The sequence below is a fragment of the Apteryx rowi genome, unplaced genomic scaffold (assembly GCF_003343035.1).
Source record: "Apteryx rowi isolate R43461 unplaced genomic scaffold, aptRow1 scaffold_262, whole genome shotgun sequence".
NCBI lineage: Eukaryota > Metazoa > Chordata > Aves > Apterygiformes > Apterygidae > Apteryx > Apteryx rowi.
This window is the reverse complement of record NW_020448997.1, coordinates 102,449-121,352: the sequence shown is the minus strand read 5'-3', so window position 1 is coordinate 121,352 and position 18,904 is coordinate 102,449. Positions and strand designations below refer to the sequence as shown.

The following is an 18,904-nucleotide window of genomic DNA, read 5'->3' as shown; positions in this document are numbered from 1 at the left end:
TAGATGTCATGATAACTTATGGTAGCAGCTACAGTGCAGTTAACTATAAAAAAAAGAAGACTCTGTGTAGTGAAGGTGCTGCATTCAGTTGTGCATTCATGGAAAGCATTAATAACATCTCATGTCTGAAATATATAACCCAAATGACACTTCACAATAGTACTAGCTTATGTACATATTTTAGGTGATTGCCAGTCTAAGTTTCCCTTGATACCTTTAACTGCTTTAGACATGCTACCCTGGAAAAGCAATAGACTTTCATTTTGGTTGTTTTTCTGCATCTTAAAGCTGATTTTTTTTCTGCTGTTGTCAGAATGTATTGTCKTCTTCACCCCCTTCCCCACCCCAATTCTTAAAAGTAAATGTTTTAACTAAAAAACCACTGATTTTATTATCCTCACTTTCAGTCAAAAAAGATCCAGGCCCAGCTGAAAGAGCTTCGTTATGGGAAAAAGGATTTGATTTTTAAGGTGAGTTTTATTTCACTATCGCTAGCTAAGGTATTAGAGTTGATGTAATATTGAAGTAATCTAGGAGTGTGATAACTACCTTTATTACTGTAGTTCTAAGGAAAGATTTCCTTCTCACCATACTGAATGAGCTCAAAACACCAAAGAAAGATAATACCATAATGTAATTTCAGAAATATCATCTATTTCAATGGCTTTTTTTGCAAATTACTGTAACAGGGACAGTGCTTTTTATTAAATTGCTTTCTGGAGCAAAGARGAGAAGATCCAAAGCCTAAAAAAAAATCTTTCATCTTTGTCTGTTTCTAAACAGACAGAAGTAGTGGAAAATATATACTTTATGAACATCTGTATTCACATGCTCACATAAAGCAATGTTCTAGTTGCCAGCCAGTGACCAAAATCTATTGCACTATTCCATAGATTCTATACAATATTTTTCATCATTCTGGTTGAACAATGGAATATTTTACAGCTACTAATTCTTTTTTCTCCTTTGATTAGCAGTCCTCCTTTGCAATGCCAATTACTGTTAACACCTAAAACAAAGTTTTACATTTGTGATGAGCTTGAGCAATAGAATATTGCTTAGATCCCTGGATCCAAATTCCTATTATATGCTGAAATATCTTTACTAAAACTGAAGCTTCTAGAAAAAAATGGAATTGTCTTTTGGGTGTACAAGCCATATGAATAGCTGGTCTAGCTCATTTGAAAAAAAAATGCAGAATGTACAGACATTTTGCTGAAGGGTGTCAAATCCCTGTTAACACCTGGAGGAGTTAATCCCTGATGGAGAGGGAGGAGAGGGACTCAGGTCACCTGGCCTGAGGCTGCTAATTGAGTAGTGCTTTTAGTCCCTGCATAAAGGCTGAAGATAAGTAGTCATCTTCAAAGTGGCTAGAACTAAGATTTCTTTTAAAAGTAATTCATCCCAATATGAGGTCCAAATTGCTCTCTGGAAATACTTAACTCTCTCTACTATCTCTCTATTCTATGTAGAGTACTGGAAAGATGTACTAGCACAGGCAGTTTAAAATACATAGTGTGAATCTTTTCCATACAGATGTTGATTCCAAGGTTTTTCTAGAACATTTTTTTCTCATCATAAGGCCCAAACCAGGGGAATAGGTTTAGAGATAACAGATAGGCATTTTATACATCTAATTAATTTTAATACTAGTCATTATTAGCAATTAAATTTTAATACTAGCCCTTATTAGCAAAAATAGCAAATTTATCTTCAAAATAAATTTAGATGTAATTGAGAATGTGAACAGAGGAAAAGATTATATTTTCTAAACCAGCCTGGGTGTAGAGGCTTGCTTTATTTAGCTGAAGTACAATTGTTCAGTACTATTATCTGCTTGTTATCATTATGCTAGTGTGTAGCCGTCCCAAAAAGGGAACTGAGTTATGCGAGATCATGTAGTCATGCTTAACAAGAGAGCATTCCTACCCTAAGCTGACCACCGAAAAAACAGCTTACAGAGGAGGAGAAGGAAAGGATGAAGAAGTGAATAAATTGGCAAAGGCTATATGGCAAATTACTGACATACCTAAAGTGAAATCCTCCTTTTCTTGATTCCTAGTTCAGTAGCCTGTTTAGAGGAACTATCCTCAAGAATGATAATTTAGTAGCTAAGGTATAGAGGTAAAAATCAGGAATTGCTGGGGAAGGGGAGGGAATTAACTTTTGTTATAATGGATGTGATGCTGATAGTGTGAATGTGATTAGAAGTGGGTCTTATCTAATGGACTATGGATGCTTGCACCATAGGCTTCATTTTTAATCTTTGGCAATTCAGTATTGCAGCTGGAATCAAGGAAATTCAACCTGTTCTAAAGAAGATGCATATATTTGGCCACATGAATTTTGCCTTAAACTTTATCTACACTGGACAGGTATAGTTCTTGAGGGATATAGGGATACTAGGGCCATCAGCTCAAATGTAGAGCCCAAATTAAGTAGGATGAATCCAGCTCCAAATGCACTTACCTGCAAAATAGGGAAAATGTTTAGGGAAATCATGAAGTAATATAACTAAAAATGCTTTAAGAACTTTAGATGGAAGGTGTTGATGAATTGTTACATGGATTGTGAAGTTCCGCGTATTGAGAAGTACAGCTTGTTACTTAGGCAAAGAGTTGAAATATCTCTTGACTGTGTGCAATTGTGTGTGTGATTGACTTCCTGATTTGCTCTTTTGATATATCCTTTATGTGTCATCAGAATTGTCTTTGTAGGGTTTATTTGTCTGTCTTTTTCCTGACTAAAGTAAATAATTTTTGGTTTCTGAAGAAAACAGAATACCAAATTTATGCTGGCCTCCTAAATATTCATGTGAGATCTAGGAAACAGTAGGTTCAGTATGCTGTTTTGCATGTGTTTCAGGTCTGAAGTAAGACATGCTAAATAGAATAGAATCCCTTTGGTATAGGTTGGAGAGACGTTTAAATGTCTGATCTGAGAGAGGCTGCTTAGAACAGGTGGTATTTTATTTCTAGCTGCTTTGATACCTGCAACTAGATGGATTTTGTGCTATTATTGCTGTGAAGGCTGTTCTGAGAAGTTCTGATTTTTTCCTGATAAAAGATCAATATTGTGGATGGATAGTCTTCTGCCAGTACAGAGCATGAACAGTGTGCAGTGAACTCCTGGCTGCAAGTTACTACCATGTTCCACAACTTCTACCCTTTCACCTTCACACTTTTTCCCTACCCCATTAAATCTTAACTTAGGCTTTCTGTGTGCCTCATTGAGGAGTTTAGGGAATTACAATCTCTGTATAGCTGAGACTGTTTCAAACTTCCCATGACACTTCCCCAGAAGGATGTAAACTTCAGCCTGTAAGACTTCAAAAGGGCACGAGGGAGTACTACAGTCTGTGCCCATTAGCGTGTTGCTTTCTCTGCTGAAATTAATTGTCAAGATCTGCGGGATAATAGTAGTGGTTTTTTTTACATGATCAACATCTACCAGAAACTAGTTCTTACTGAGCCTTAGCATCTTTTAACTATTATTGCCCATGCCTTTCTGTACTGATTAGAGCTTTGGGGAATAAGTGGGAGAGGAACAGGAGGAGTGGAGGGCAGGGGGAAAGACAGCTTTCTCCCTTAATACTCCAGTGAATAGTAAATTATGTCTACTTTTAACATCATTGTGTGACAGTAACTTATCAAGTGGTAGTAAATAAAACAGGAGTTTATTATATTTGGCATTTATATAGCGTTCTTATATATTCAAAGTGTTTTATGACCTAACTGATTACTTATGTGGCATATATGTGGTATAATGCCATGCGACAGATAACTAGAGGGAGACACTTTTGTGTTAAATGATGTGCTTAAGGCTATTGAGGTTGTCGGTATCTCTATTGTGATTAGTATTTAAGTTCCTGTTTCCTGGTCCAGTGTTCAGTTCCTTAACACATGCTGCATAGAAACCTTAAATAGTTGACAGAAGAGAAGAATAAAGAATAATTAATAACAAATTTTCAGTCAAGCTCTTTAATTTTACGGCTGCGTTTGCACAATGCATAACCTCAAGTAGGTACCTACAAACTCTGAATAATTATAATACCTCTAAGTACTAAGTAGTATGATATCATCAGCTCAAACTTGGGCTTGTCTTTTGCAACCATTTGCAGACCTATATGAAAAAGAGAAGGCAGATTAAAAATAATGTTTTCTTGAATGAAATTCAGTCAGAGCACGTTTCAAGAAAGTATCCCTGTCTGGGAAACACCTGAACTTATCTTGTAGAAGAAGACAAAAGACATGTCTGAAGACTTAACTAAACCTGTACTTATGAGTGTGCCGTTTATATTCAAAACCATTTTCTAAATTCTTTGAACCACATAGTGCTACACCAATCAATTCATTATTGGGATATGTGAAATTCATTTTAAACCATGCTCTTGATATGGTAAATAGACTCTAAGAAAGGCAAAATAATGTGAAATTGTTTTCAGATCGTACTGACTGGATGTGGTAAATATTTATACCATTCCTCCCCCTAAAGTAAAACTGATGCTACCATATGTGTTTTCCTCCTTATTGGGAGTAGTTAATTACATGCCACAGTAGACCTATTTCCTGGAGTTGCAAAATACTTATTTCTGTGACGTAGACTGTGTTGTTCTGCATTCCCTACAGAGAAGGAGGTGAAGTGATTACAGATGAAAAGACCTGACTTAGGAGTGAACTTGTATGTTAACCATTAAAATTTAAATGACATTGTTTAAAAAAATAGATTTAGTATTTTTAAATCTTTGATAGTCTTTTACAGAATTGTTTTGCATGCTCACACTTGTGCAAAGAATTAGAAGTTTAAGGTTTTCCAATACAATTTTGCTAACTACTTGAGTACAGTTGGTGGTCAGGTTTGGCCCAAATCCAGCATTTCACAAATACACATTCACTTCACCCATGACTTCCACCCTTTTGAATTAATATTGCTATCAACTACAGAATTCAGCTGGCCTTCTATGTTTGAAAAATGAGTCCATTATAACACATTTTAAAGGGTTCTTCATTATGTTTAAAGAACTGTAGAACTTTTTTTCTTAAAAAATGCATTCTAAAAAAGCTACACTGTTTTCCTAAAACATTATTTATATATTAACTTATTTAGCACAAAAAAGGCTCTTACTTTGTTGTTGCTTTTATATTCCCCCGTAATGCTAAACATAATCTCTTTAGCTCAATGTTTAAAGAAGGAGATAAGAGGAGGCTGAGCGCAGGTGCATACAGGCCTGTTATATCAACTTCTCTGAGAGAATCCCACAACTCCTCTCACTTTCAGGCAGGATCTCTAGCCTGTAGCGCATTTATGCAGTTAATRTGTTTCCTCAGCGCCTGGATCTTCTGTGACCTTGCCTTGGAAACGTAGCAAAGCTGCGTAGGAAAAGACAGAAAAAAGCTAGTATAAAATAGCTGTTAAAAACATAATGTAATGCAACGCGTCAGATTAGATTTTTCACAAAGATTTTACACCTGTGACTCTATTAGAGATGAGAAGTTTTATAAGCTACAGGCTGACTTCAGCACATTAACTGAATAACAATTAAGTAGTATCTGGAAGAAGAAACTTACAGATTATTACCCACTTAATGTATACCATTTATAAGGATACTGTTTTGAGAGAATAACTCTCCAAAACATCATATATGAAAATGTCCTCTAACAATTTTCCTTTAACTTTGACAAAAATGTCATGTTGAATGAGAAGAAAGTAGCAAATTGCACCTCTTTTTAATTATGGTTTTTATTTGTTATATTTTGTGATTTTTCTATGCTATCAACTTAATCTTACCAGTCTACTGTGGCTTGTATGTTATTCTTTGATAATTTTATTAGGAAAAACAGGATCATTTTGCTTTGGATTGCATTTATTTTCTTTAAAAGCCTTTACTTTTTTTTAGAAGGAGAAAGACGAACCAAACAAAAATATCCACGATACAAATGCAGTCTGATAGATCATAAAATTAAAAGTCTGAAAATATTCTTACAGCTTTTTCATATTAAATAGAAGGAATGTTACCTCATAGTTAATGAGATAAATAAAAAATTCTTCTACGTATGTCGCAATTCCATCAGCACATGTTCAGTTCTGACAACGATGTTTTCTTAGGGACTATGGAAAATGGAAAGGATCTTGCTGGTCATTTATTCCATATTCTCTTACTCCAAAGAAGGTTCAGCTGTGTCTGTGTTAACATTTCACAATGTTTATCTGATTTGTTCTTGGAAAACTCCAACAGTTCAAACTCTATGTACTTACCTGGTAGAAAGGTTTTCTTATATCTATCTTGAATTTGCTTTCCTGAAATTGAATCTGGCTAGTTATCTTGATAATTCCCATAGACTTGCCAAGTAGTTTTTTTTACCTTTCCTTTACAGCAACATTTTACATCTTTTGAGATTATTATCCTGGGTCTCTCACATTGTTCTCGTTTTATAGATTAACTTTTTGGTTTTTGGAGGGTTTTTTTGTTTTTTTCCCCCCGGTTTTACTTTCCAGGATATGTTTGCACACCACTAGCTCTTCCTGTTATTTTCATCTGAACCTGTTTCCTTTGGTGTTTGTCCTTCTGGGGTGCCCTAAAATGGACACTGAGGTCCAGCTGGGGGTTTCTCTCATGCTGAGTGGAGTAAAAGTATCTTGCAGTCTGTACCCGCAGCGTTCCTTGCCTTTCCCACAAGTGCATGGCATGTTGAGTGGTGATATCATCCTGAGTCATTCATCCCTGCTGTTTGCTGTCCTGTATCTGTTTTATTGATTATTCCTGCCTATGTTTAGTATCTTATACTTGTCTTTAGCAAATGCCATCCTATATTCAGACTGTTTCTCCAGTTTGTCAAGATAAATTTAGACAAAGTCTGTCTTGGTGACACCAAGTTCTGACTTGATGTCACCAGCATATTTAATGAGTATATGTTTAATTTATTGTTCAGCTCATGAATGATATATACCAAATAATACTCTGTCCACTAAAAAGGTAGTTTGTTTGATTAATTTTTTTCAGTACTTTTCCAGAAATCAAAGTTGTACTAATGACCTGTAAGTCATCAACTTCTCCTTTTCCCTCTTTCTGAAGATGGGTATCACATTTATTGTTTTCCAGTCTTTGGGTTCTTAATCCAGTCTCTGCAAACTCTGTAAGTAACTAGTATCTTGGAGCCAAATACTACTTCCAAAACCACAAAAGTGATTATGTGCAAACATAACTAATAGAAAATGGCAAGGTGAAAACTCGTATCAACCTGTAATTAGATGGACTCATATCAGATAGAAAAATGATCTTTTACTGATTTGCCTAAAAATTTAGGACCATACCTAAAAAATAACTTACAGGTACTGAGTATTACAGCATATAAATTTGGCTGAAAAAGCAGAGAAAAGAATATTAAACATCAACCCTCAGAGCAAAATTAAAAAGAATTTTGAGAAGAGAGGCTTAAGTAATACTGTTTGTCAAAGAATGTAATCTGCCCCAGACCTTGGTAGATGACCTCAATAGTAGTATTCTGAGTAATTATTTCAAACTGTGATTTGTTCTTTTATAGTGATGGGCTTGGAGTATAGGAAAAAAGCATCATGACTGCAAGCTTTGCAAAATGTTTTTCTTTGTCTTTAGCTCAGGAATTATTACCTTTGTGTTGACCTTACTAAAGATTTCTGAGTAACAGATTGAGTGATGTGGTGGTATTTGGACCTTAGGCGCAGATCAGGTTCTCTATGAGCCCAGAAGGCAGCACTTAGGGAGTTGTTTGCATTYGATACTCTGGTTCCATTTGTATACACTGGTTTGTGCCAAGTCTGAAAATAAGATTGATGACACTTGTCTTTTGAATCATTTGCAATACAGGGTAATTACACAATCAACAAAGTTATATGTTTAATAGCTTAATTAGTAATTAATGATGATCCACAAAAGTTATTGTGTCTGGTGATGTGTGACAGCCAGGAGCACTTTGCTGAGGAGAGTCAAATTTTCTTGTTGCAGTGTTATAACATATAGTTATTATTCTGAAGACTTGCTTGAAAACAGATGTATTTCCTTCAGGGAGTAGCCTTGTTTGTTGAAAGTCATCCTTAGCTATGATAGGGGAAGAAAATTGTAAATGTTCTCCTCAAAGCCACTGCAGTGATGGAGGAGGGCCTGGAAATGTATTGCAGATTTTGCTCATGTTTGAAGTGGTTGTTAGCTATATGCAAGTTAGTCTATTTATCTGTGGATTTCTATCATATCCTAATTTTAGAGAATTCAGCTTTTGCTGTTTGAGAATAGCAGGACTGAATATGAACTTTGTGCCAGGGTTTTCTTGCTCATGAACCTGGAGGAGCACATCCTGAGGTGGATGAGTGAGGAGTTAGGCTGTGCAGGGTTTTATTGTTGGATATGTCAAGAGTGAGAATTTATGTTTTCTTTGAGTTCTAAGATAAGATATTGTAGGGTCTTCCCTGTGGTATTTCTACCCTGTAGTATGAGTGTTGGTCTTACAGTCTTCATGGTTTTGGATTCCTATGTCTCTTGCTGCATGGGATGATTCAGTCTTAGAGACTTCTAGATTTTTTTTTCTTTCCAAGTGAGAAGGTTTACAATGCTACTTATTGTTGTTTATTAGACTCTTTTTTTTCTTGATCTATTCAGCACTTTTGTACACATTTACATCTGTAGTTGAATTTTGTCTGCTATTGGGCGTTCAGCATAATTTTGTTTCCCAGGTTCTTATCAGTGATTTGTATTTGGAAGTGGTTACTTTTTGGATGTAGAAAAATGCTATAAGATGGGATGCTATTTAATTGTTTTTTTCCCAGTAAAAGTTGAGGCCCTTGAAAGAGACAATGTAGATTTGGTTAATAGATTTTAAGGATACTACGTAAATATCTGTGGCTGATGTTCAGTTGGTCAGTGGTGTTGTGATTACTTTTCAGATAGCTATCTTGTTGAGAAAGTATACTTAGTTCAGCCCATTTCTTCATCTTGTATCACATGGTCTTTTGTTGTTGTATGGTGAGTGAGAACTTTCTGTTTTTGTGAAGCCCAAGATGATTTTTTTTTATTTGATTTTAATTTGATTTCTTTTGGAGTGGGTCAGGTGAAGAAAGTGGGTTCTTGCTTTTTTTTTTTTTTTTCCCCCCCTGAATTCTCTTGAATAGTTGCATTGTGTATTTGTATTGCTTTGAGACAACTGTATGTAGCAGGTCTTATGTAGATTATGTCCCTTTTGCTAAGGAAGTAGATGTCACTGTTAACCTTGGCATCTTCTTATGGTTACATGTTTTCTGTCTAAATTGTCATATTTTAGTATCTTGTTTATTGTTATTATAATGTTAGAATCGCTAGTAGTGGTTTAATATAACACAGGAGGAGCCTGAGGAGCTAGATGGAATTGGTTGTTGAAAAATACTTACAATACTGTTTGCAGACATTGGAAGTTTTAAAATATAAAGAGATAAGTGACATCCAGAAGGTGCAGGGATGTCAGCATATATGTTTGCTGGTAAGAACATTAGATTATATTTTTGTAACTTTTTCTAAGATGACAGCTGACTTCACCTGCCCTCTGACCATCATTATTCTTTAATAGTAGCCAATTTGGTAATGTTCTTATTGAACCAAATGTCCTTCTACTCTTCTATTTCTTTAATAGTTTCATGTAGTGTTGGAAAACACAGGTTTGCAAAATGCAAGTATCATTTCAGTACTTCGTAATTGACATCTATTTAGTATGTTGTTAGAGAAGTTTTTTTATAACAGTCTTGAGCATTAAAAACTGTTATAACATTTTTGATGAACTGAAAAATCCAATTTAAAAAATTTCTGTATAGCCCTGAGGAAGTGCCTTAAGAGTATGGACTTGCATTAGAAGTTAATGTAATCCTTAATAGCCAGTCTGCATTACTGTGTGAGACAAGGCTGCTCTGTAGCCAGCATGAGCCAAGGTTACTTAAATAAATTTGGCAGCAGCAGCTTTACGTTGAACTGGCAGCATTTACCTGTCAACTTACAGACCTGATCCAGCTCCCACTAAACCAAGGATTTTTGCCGTTGATATCAAAGTGAAATGGATCAGGACTCAATGACTGACATTTTCCTAGTCATCTAATTCTAATAACAATTCTGAGTGTGGCCCAGGAGGGTTGAAAAGTTTTAAAATGTTGCTACTGTGAAGCACTGAATAAGTCCAAACTACCCAAAAATCAGCGAAAAAGTACAACTCAGAAAGAAATATAAGAAGCTGAAAGATGAGCCAAAGCCTTGTGTTGTGTAAGCATGTAACAGGAAAAAGAGGGAGTGTTTCTTATGAAAACTCTTAATTTGGATCCTGGTGTTCCATATAGCAAAATGGGGCAAAGAGTCGGAATGAGTGATAGTGATGCCGGCTATGTGCTCTGAAAGTAATTGTAGGGGCATAGTCATTTTTCTTCAGTGTTTAAACTTCTGCAGTGATAGGTACTGCGGCAATTCCTGAGAAAAATGTTTTCTTCTGAAAAATTAGAGCCGAAGACTCGCTGACCCGTGCGTTGCATTGCCGGACTCGCGGGGATTTGCCCCGGGGGCACCGGAGGAGGGGGCGCGGGGAGCCTGCCCGCTGCGGGGAACGGCTCGGCAGGGCGCCGTGGCCCTGCTCCCAGGGCTGCCGTCAGGAGCTCCATGCTTCCCGGGGCTCCCTCGCCCCTCCTGGCTCCGGCGCTTCTCCCGTCCGGGGCCAGGAGCTGTTCCTCTCCAGCATCGCCTAGAGCGCGGTGGTGCGGCTGCTCCCAGTGACGTCGGCTTCCTGTCGCAGGCGGCTGTGAACACATCAGCCAAATCAAAGAAATAAAGCTTCGGTCAGGTGTACCTATTATTTGAGCATGTAGTGCTGCATCGCTTAGCCTGCCTGTTGCTTGGTCCCGTTTTTCTGAGATAGTGCTGAAAGCAAATTCACAGCCACCTATAGGAAGGATATTTATGATCTGCTATAGAAAGTTTGCAAAATAAATAAAGTAAATTTAATGCTCATTTTGATTTTTTTTAAACTCTGCGTTATTGTTTGTTGACAGATTTGAAGCCACTTTGTAATAATTGATGAATATGCTGGTTTTTAATGAATATTGTATGTGTTGGGTGTTTTTTGGCTTTATTGGTTAGCTGAATATGAGGTAATATTTTCACACTTAAAAGTTTTAAGATAGTTGTCTCTTGACAAACACTTGTAAGTTGAGTGGTATTGCCAGGAATATTAGTTCTGTTTCTGTATTTATTTATTTTCCTGGGTGGCATATCCTTTTGGGAGGAAAGGTCCAGGCCTAGAAAAAATCCCCCCAAAACCAAAAAGTTGTAGCCTCTGGCAAGATCTGAACTAATCCTTCCTCAAGAAAAAGGAAGGAGATGTTTGCAGCACACTACTGACAAAGGTATAGAGCATACTGGTATGCTTAAAATGAATTTTAAAATGTTTAGCCCCTCAGTGTTTGTTTTCTTACTGCTGGCATGGGCAATATAATTCTTTAAAGAAAGCTGACATTGAAAACAAAGAGCAGCAGGTTGCTGTAATGAAGTGGACCTGTTAGCACTTGGAAATAACAACTAGTACGTAACATAGGGTATTCTGGCTTGATCTGAAGGGAGGAAAATCCACCACAGGACATCTTTTTAAAAAAAAAAAAAGAAAAGAAAAGAAAAAAAAACATAGGAACATAGGAACATAGGTTAGTGATATGGCTCTCTGTTTTGTGCATATTGTCTGAGCATGTTGTGCTTCTACAGAAAAACAGATCTTTAGGTAAAGCTTGAGCTCTTTAGTAAAACTCTAATGAACTGTGATTTTGCTTAATCATAACTATTTTTTTATGTGAAGGAAGAACATGAGGGTGGGAAAAAGATACCATTTGGTGAGGAAAAGTGAAGTTTCCACTAATAACAAACACAAAGGTCTTAATTTCCTTTTTAGTGCACATCCATAATAGTCACTAATGAGAGATGAAACCATTGCAGCAGTAATTAAGATCAAGAAAATGTACAGTCTGTGAGATTTTGGAGGAAATGATGTTTTTAACTGGCTTTTTTCTTTTTCTTGTAAGCGCTTAAAATAAAATTCTGCTATTTTGCTGAATATCTGGTTTTAGCTGCACAGCTGATTAAATGGTATAGCTGCCAAAAAAAAGTGTTATTCTCAATTACACTCAACATCTTGTGCTACAGTAAGTAGGACAGTTCAGAAGCACAAAGTGTATATGCTTTTCTGAGATACAAATAATGCCTCCAGAATAACCACAGTAGAATTCTGGTTTACTGGATGATTCATTCAATATAAGCAGTTGTCCTAGTTTCCGGTTAAGTGGTTTCCAATTAGGAAGTTGTCCCAGTTAGAAAATATAATTATAATAAATTATAAAATAAATATAATTTATATAATATAATTATATATATAATATATTCTATATAAATATTATATAAAATATATAAAATTATATAATATGTTATATATAAATATAATTACATTATCTTTTTTTTTCTTAAACATTTATTGAAGGACTATGTGGAAAAACTAGAGTTCATAATATCCCATCTATTTAACGTGTGTTTAAACATCACTTAGTCAATCATTTTTTCTATTTAAGCAGAATGTATCATAATTTTGTCCTCAAAAAGCAGTAGTTGTTGGTATTGAATACAAAGGCTTGAAAAGTTTCATAGTAAGCAACCAAATAAAATCCCAGTTCTTTATGTCTGAAGAAAACCCAGGCATGAATGTGTTCATCTCTGCGTGTGTGAGGAATCCTTCTAAGGCGAAGCTGTTACCTAGCCTTTTCTGGCAAAAATACTTTGTTTTGTTTAGGGAAAATGAAAGGAATGGAATATTTTTTTCCTCTTTATTTTAAATAGTTAGCAGTTAAAAACAGCAAAAACCCCACCACCATTTAGTTCTTATTCCACATTGAATGGCATGTTGCATGAAGTTCTAAAAATGCTAGAAAGCTGCCTTAAAAATGTTCATCAACTGCCCTAACAGCTGTGCTATTTCTGTAATATCCGTACAATTGATCCTAATCACTCACATGGTATGAAAAGACCCTTAATTATTCCAGGAATGGAATGGAGTCCTTGCCCGCTCCTTTGTTGCTGGTGGTGTGGCCTTGACTTTGAGAGAGAAATTTGAACATCTCAACTATCTATATTATATAGCTGCGATATTTATAAATTCTTGAAAATTCAAAATCATTGTCCCAAAAACATGCAGGTACTGGTTTTGCATTATTTGACATAGATGCAGAAATTCACTTTGGTCTCAATTATTAGCTATAAATAAATTCCCTGTCACCTTGGAATTCTCTCCATCTGCTTGAGGTCAGATTAATCTTTTGCTTTTTTTTCTTTTTGTATCTATGTCTGGAAGACTCTAAATATGTGCATTTTGTGTAATATAATTCACAGTGAGTAAAGGTAAGTACATTTATTTGAGTTAGTAAAATGTATTTCACTGACAGTAATTGCTCAGTGCATTCTTTTAGAGAATGAAGAACTGATTTATCTCATTATTTCCTCTGTAAGGGCTTGATTCTTCAAGCATGTCTAAGAGAAACTTATTTTCCTGGACTATACTTATCAAAGAACTTTTAATCCTTATCAAAATGAGCCTTTTGTAGTCCTACCAGTTGGTATCTTGTCCTTGTTCTTTATTCAGTGTCACAGCTATATTAATTGAATTAGACTCCTTAAAAATCCTTTTAATTAAAATAGCAGTAAAACTGCTGCAATATGAATTCAAGTTTGATAGATGATTTTGAAAACTTGCCAAAAAAAATTGATCATTCTACAGTCTTGGGACTAAGATGTAAATAGCACCACTTTCAAGTGAGCGGTTCATTATTTCCAAAAAAAGGGCATTTTAATGCAAGGATTTTATTGTCGCTTTGTGTCAGTTGGATTGATATCACTGGCCAATTGGCTTAGTAATCTGTGATTAAAATAAATTTACATGAAAGATGCAGATAAAATCATTCTATCAAAATATTACTGTGGTACCAGAAGTAAGTATAGGGCTTGATAACTGATGAATTAAAAAAGAGTTTGTAAATAGATATTAGCCTGTCCTTTTGGATGAATACCTTTTCACCACAAACTGGGAATATTTTACTTGATGCAAGTGGTGTGGTTACGGTGTATTAGATTTATGTTCTTTCTTCTAAGGAGGGTTGTGAATGGCAGGCACGGCACCACCTAAAGAGGTTGAACACTTTGCCTTCACCTTGATTTTTCATATGGTTCCTGTTTCATTGAGTACAGTATATTACACAGCACATGAAACATGTAGCTTTAGCTCTGGTATTCCACTGATTTGAACCATAACATAGGTGATGCTGAATGAAAAAGTGGTCTAGTTGTCCAGCCCACACCTTGTGGAAATCAATCATCCTCCATGTAATTTCGATCTTTTAGCAATATACATCCTCAGAGATGCCGTCCTGGCCTTTCATTGATCAAGTAAATGTTATTTTGAATAATTAAATTTTAAATGGCATTTGAAAATATTTAATTCTATCTACTATTTTTAAATGTAGTTTCTTATTAATGAAAACATGTATTAATTTATATAAATGTACTGTAGTAAAATATTTTGAATAACAATAACTAAAATGTTAATGATGTGAGAAATTATTATTGTATTATCTAGTGAGAACTGTCTCTGTGTCAGATATAGCCAAGTTTGTTGTTCAGTCTTTCAAACACTGATTGGGACCATGCTTATTGTGAGTGTTATCTTATAACTATATTTAGTAACATATGTGGTTTTGACTAATGAAACTGAATACTCGGGTAAATCCACAGATAAAGGTCTAATCCTGTTTCAAAATGCAAGTAAATTCTCTACAGGGGCAGGAAACTCTAAACGCCAGGCTTTTGTCATTTGATCAGCCTATATATAAGCTTTCAGTACAGCCTTTGTCTAATGCTAATAACTGTCACTTGCAGTATATACTGAGGACTGCCGTCTTTATAAGCTCTACTATATTAACTATAATTAATATTACTAATTACTATATAATTAATATAACTAATATTAACTATAAGTGCTGGTGTGTGCTGGAAGTGCTTCAGCATTGCCCCAGCACAGGGCTGGAGTTGACCATGTTTTGCGGGGCTTATGCTAAAGAATGTTTCTATTTTGTGGCTACTGGTTAAGCTGCGCTGCAGCCTGCAGAGCGCGCGTGATCTCGGAGGATCTGGCAAGGAAGTAGCATCTGCCTGGGGAGTCCCTCAGAAACCTGGCCGGGGCGAGTGGCGGTGAGGGAAGGGGAATTGGTGCTTGCGAATATTTGATCGAAACTAAAATTTGGTGTTCTTTATAACTGGTAAATTAGAACTTTATCTAGTTATTTTGTGTGCAAATAATGTGCATTAGCTAACTAGCATTTCAGACAGAAAGGATAACTAGTCAGTCCAGAGTCTTTCTCTACGGTTTCCTTCATAAACAGGAAAAGCAACTAGTGAGCTATCTGGTTTTGGAAGTACAACGGTAGAAATCTGTAACTTATTCCTTTTGGTTGCATGATAATGTTCTATTACATGATATTACAGGAAGCAGGGAGCTCCTACTTCCTTAAAACACAGAGTTCTTGCAACGAATGTATCTCCCTAAAGCAAAAATTCTGTTTAGTTTTATCTTGTTTCTAGAGAAGGGAAGAGGAGAGACAATCATTACCTTTATTTACTGAGTTTTAAAAGTATCTCCCAAACTCTTGCACTCAATATATTGCCTACATACTGTGAGAAGCCAGATCTCCTCCTGAAGGAATGTAAAAGAAAATAATATGATGTAATATAAAAAGCAAACAGTCCTTGTGTGTATGGTTCAGACTAGTTGCCTGACCCTGCCTTCAAACCCAAGTTTCCTAAAATGCATTTTCACTATGTAGTTGCATAATTAACTGGTCTTGTGGATTTTTGCTTTCATATCTCCAGGGAAGGAGATGGAGAAACAAATATGGAGTTAACCCCTTATTTGCCAGTAGACAGACCAGTAACCTTTGACGAGGAGTCTGCACGCATGAATGTTTGGATATATTCCAGTTTCTCTAGTTATGTTAAGGTTAACATCTCAATGCTTAAAACTACAAAATAGTGTTTCAAATTACAAACAGAAGATTAGATAAATTAAAAAAGGAATTTAAACTGTTAGCATGCTTGGAAAAATCAAAGTGGTATTATTATAAATACTTTATAGGATGGAATTATTTTTCATACTGATGTTGARATTAAAGAGTAAACTTGCATTCACTTAAGTGGAAGAGATTTGAGCCCAGTTCCCACATAGAAATACACTTTTTCTCAGGAAAAAAGTATCCCTTGAGGCCTGGTTGTTTGGCAAGGAATTCTGACCCAATTCATATACATTATTTGTAAAATTTAAATCCTTTCCTCTCTCACAGGCACTGCATGAAAAATTATGGGAAAAAACTTGTATTGTAGATTGTATCATCTTTTTCTTGTTTATTCCCACAGGCACAACAACTAACGGATCTGGAGCAAAAACTRGCAGTTGCAAAAGATGAATTGGAAAAGGCAGCCCTTGACAAAGTAAGAAGTATAACATAATGTAAGCGTGTTTATCAGCTATGAATATTTCAATGTAATTTGACAAAAACAAATGAAAGTCTTGCAAAGATTTAGATGCATGCTTAATTGTACGTACGTGGGAGTAATTGCACTGAAGTCAGTGGGCCTAATTATAATGCAGGAAGTTAAGCACAACTGCAAAGTTATTTAAGTGGAGGGCAATCAATTTGGAAAGAAACATCTCGAAGACCCATAGCAAACAGCAGGCTGAGATCCTTTGTGCACTGAAGTACACTACAGAGAAGGTGCCTGTAGCTGATATGATTTTTTGTTTGAGACTTAGTCGTAGTTCCAGGTAAGATGCACTATAGAAATACATAAATCTGTTGGGACTGAAAAGACTGCAGGAATTTAAGTTTTCTGTCTGCAGAGCGTGGCCTGCTAACGTCAGGGCTCGCAACGGGGAAGCGGTGGAGAACCGGGCAGGGGGGAAAGCCAGAACACGTGCACTCCTGTGCGCAACAGTGAAACGTTCTTCTAGATGTAGGGTAGCTGGGGAGAAAATGTGGTGCAACAGGGAGGTGATTTGTCAGCTGCCCATACCACAACAGGAAAAGGGGCTTAATCTCCTCAGCCTTCGCAGGTAGGTCTGAGTCTGCCTGTTGATGTAGTTTGTGCAATGGGACCATCCTGGATGCTCAGCTGCGGATGACATCACCCCTTCACGCAAGAGTGAGTAACCTGGGGTAGCCAGCTGCATCTGAGCCTAGCAAGGGTTGCTTTCCTTCCTAGCACGCAGGTGCATGGAGAAAGAACGTGCTGTCCCCTAAACTCAGAGCAGTGGCTCCATCTAGTACGGAGGTAGGGGGAAAAGGAAACTGAAGGGATTTTGAATTTTTTACCAACTGTTCTTGTGTGTTGAGAGTCCAGAAAATGTCCTATGAATTTTGATTTACAGGCCTTATTTTTTTTCAATAACTTTTTCCACAGCAAATCCAAAATTCTTGGATAATATTTTCTGACTATAAATGGTTGATCCAAAAGTGTTTCAGTTTTTCCATTAAATATTTGAGAAATATACATCTTGATGAAATTTCTAACATTTCAATTTCAGCTCTTTACTGAATGAAATAAAATATTGAGCATGGAGTAGTCTCAGTAGAATGAAAATTCTGAATTTGAATTTCTGAGGTCTTTTAAGAAGAAAGTCTTGTTGAGAAACCAATTCTGGACTCTTATGACTGTCAAAATTAACCATTTTAATAAATTTAGAATATCATTCTAAATTCTCAATTGAAATTATTCTGTTTTTCTTTTTTTTCTTTTTTCCAAGAAACAGGAATTCAAAGTTTTTACCACTTAGGGCTTTTATGTGCACATTCCTTATGTTTGTTTTCTGTTAATTGACATGATTGTTTTGTTTTTACATGATGATGATGTATGCCAAAAGAAGGAATTGAAGAGACAGGAAAAAAATTCAACATACTACTAAAGACTGTTTTTTATGTTTGGTTTTCTAGTATTTTCAGGTTCTGTTAGAATTAAAACAAACAAAAAAAAAGAAAGTATATATTTTTATATATACCACACACTCAAAAATCTATATACATATATGTATATATAAAAATATATATACATACACCTCTAGTACTAAAGCATTTTATTTTGATCTTCAGTGCTGCARTCACTGAAGTCACCTTCTTAGCTGAGGATTCACCTTCAGCATTGCAAATTGTCACCTTTGTAAGTGGTGTTCACAGTAGCAACTACCCAAACCTGTGTGCTGAATTTCTGGTGGTACATCATGTGTTTCTTGTTAGTACACTGAACTGAGCTGCTCCACAAATTAATCTAAAAATGAAGCATGTTCCTTCTTTGCATGCGTACACACTCACAAGCATGCACACTCACTAGTGCTAATCTACTCTCTGTGGCAATGACAAGAGAACAATGCTTGCAGTAATATCCTCTAAATATAGTTGTTCATTATAATGCAGACAGTGGTGAAAGAGAAGGCAAAGAACATTTGACATCAGGAACTTTTAATGAGAATACTATTGAGGAATGCAGTCTGCAAGTTAAAAGGGAATTGCAGCAAACCCAGCTGACTTCTCTGATCCTCTCTTTCTTTCCTATTAAATAAAATAAGATTATAATTTAGGGCATGATTTCGGTTCTGTAAGTCTATAGGCTGACCGGAAGGCTGGTGTCATATTCTGGTAAATTATCATCAAGATATTCTTTGGATGGCATCATTGCTCACATGCTGTGAAAATGCAGTGGCAATGGAGCTGGCAAAGGGAGTTAAAAAAGCAGCGCAAATGAAGGCAGAAGATAAACTTCATATCAGTGGAATTGTGAGATAGTTTTCTGAGACTGAAA

The 18,904-nt window shown here is 35.9% G+C and overlaps 1 protein-coding gene across 1 annotated transcript in view; it reads left to right on the top strand.

The window, feature by feature from the left end:
• The window catches only part of LOC112967051 (leucine zipper protein 2-like), a 69,789-nt gene that overhangs the window by 3,920 nt on the left and 46,965 nt on the right, over positions 1 to 18,904 (top strand). Inside the window, exons 3-4 of the mRNA XM_026067772.1 lie at positions 408 to 470; positions 16,469 to 16,543. Coding sequence (XP_025923557.1) covers positions 408 to 470; positions 16,469 to 16,543 — 138 coding nt within the window. The remainder of the gene's footprint in view (positions 1 to 407; positions 471 to 16,468; positions 16,544 to 18,904) is intronic.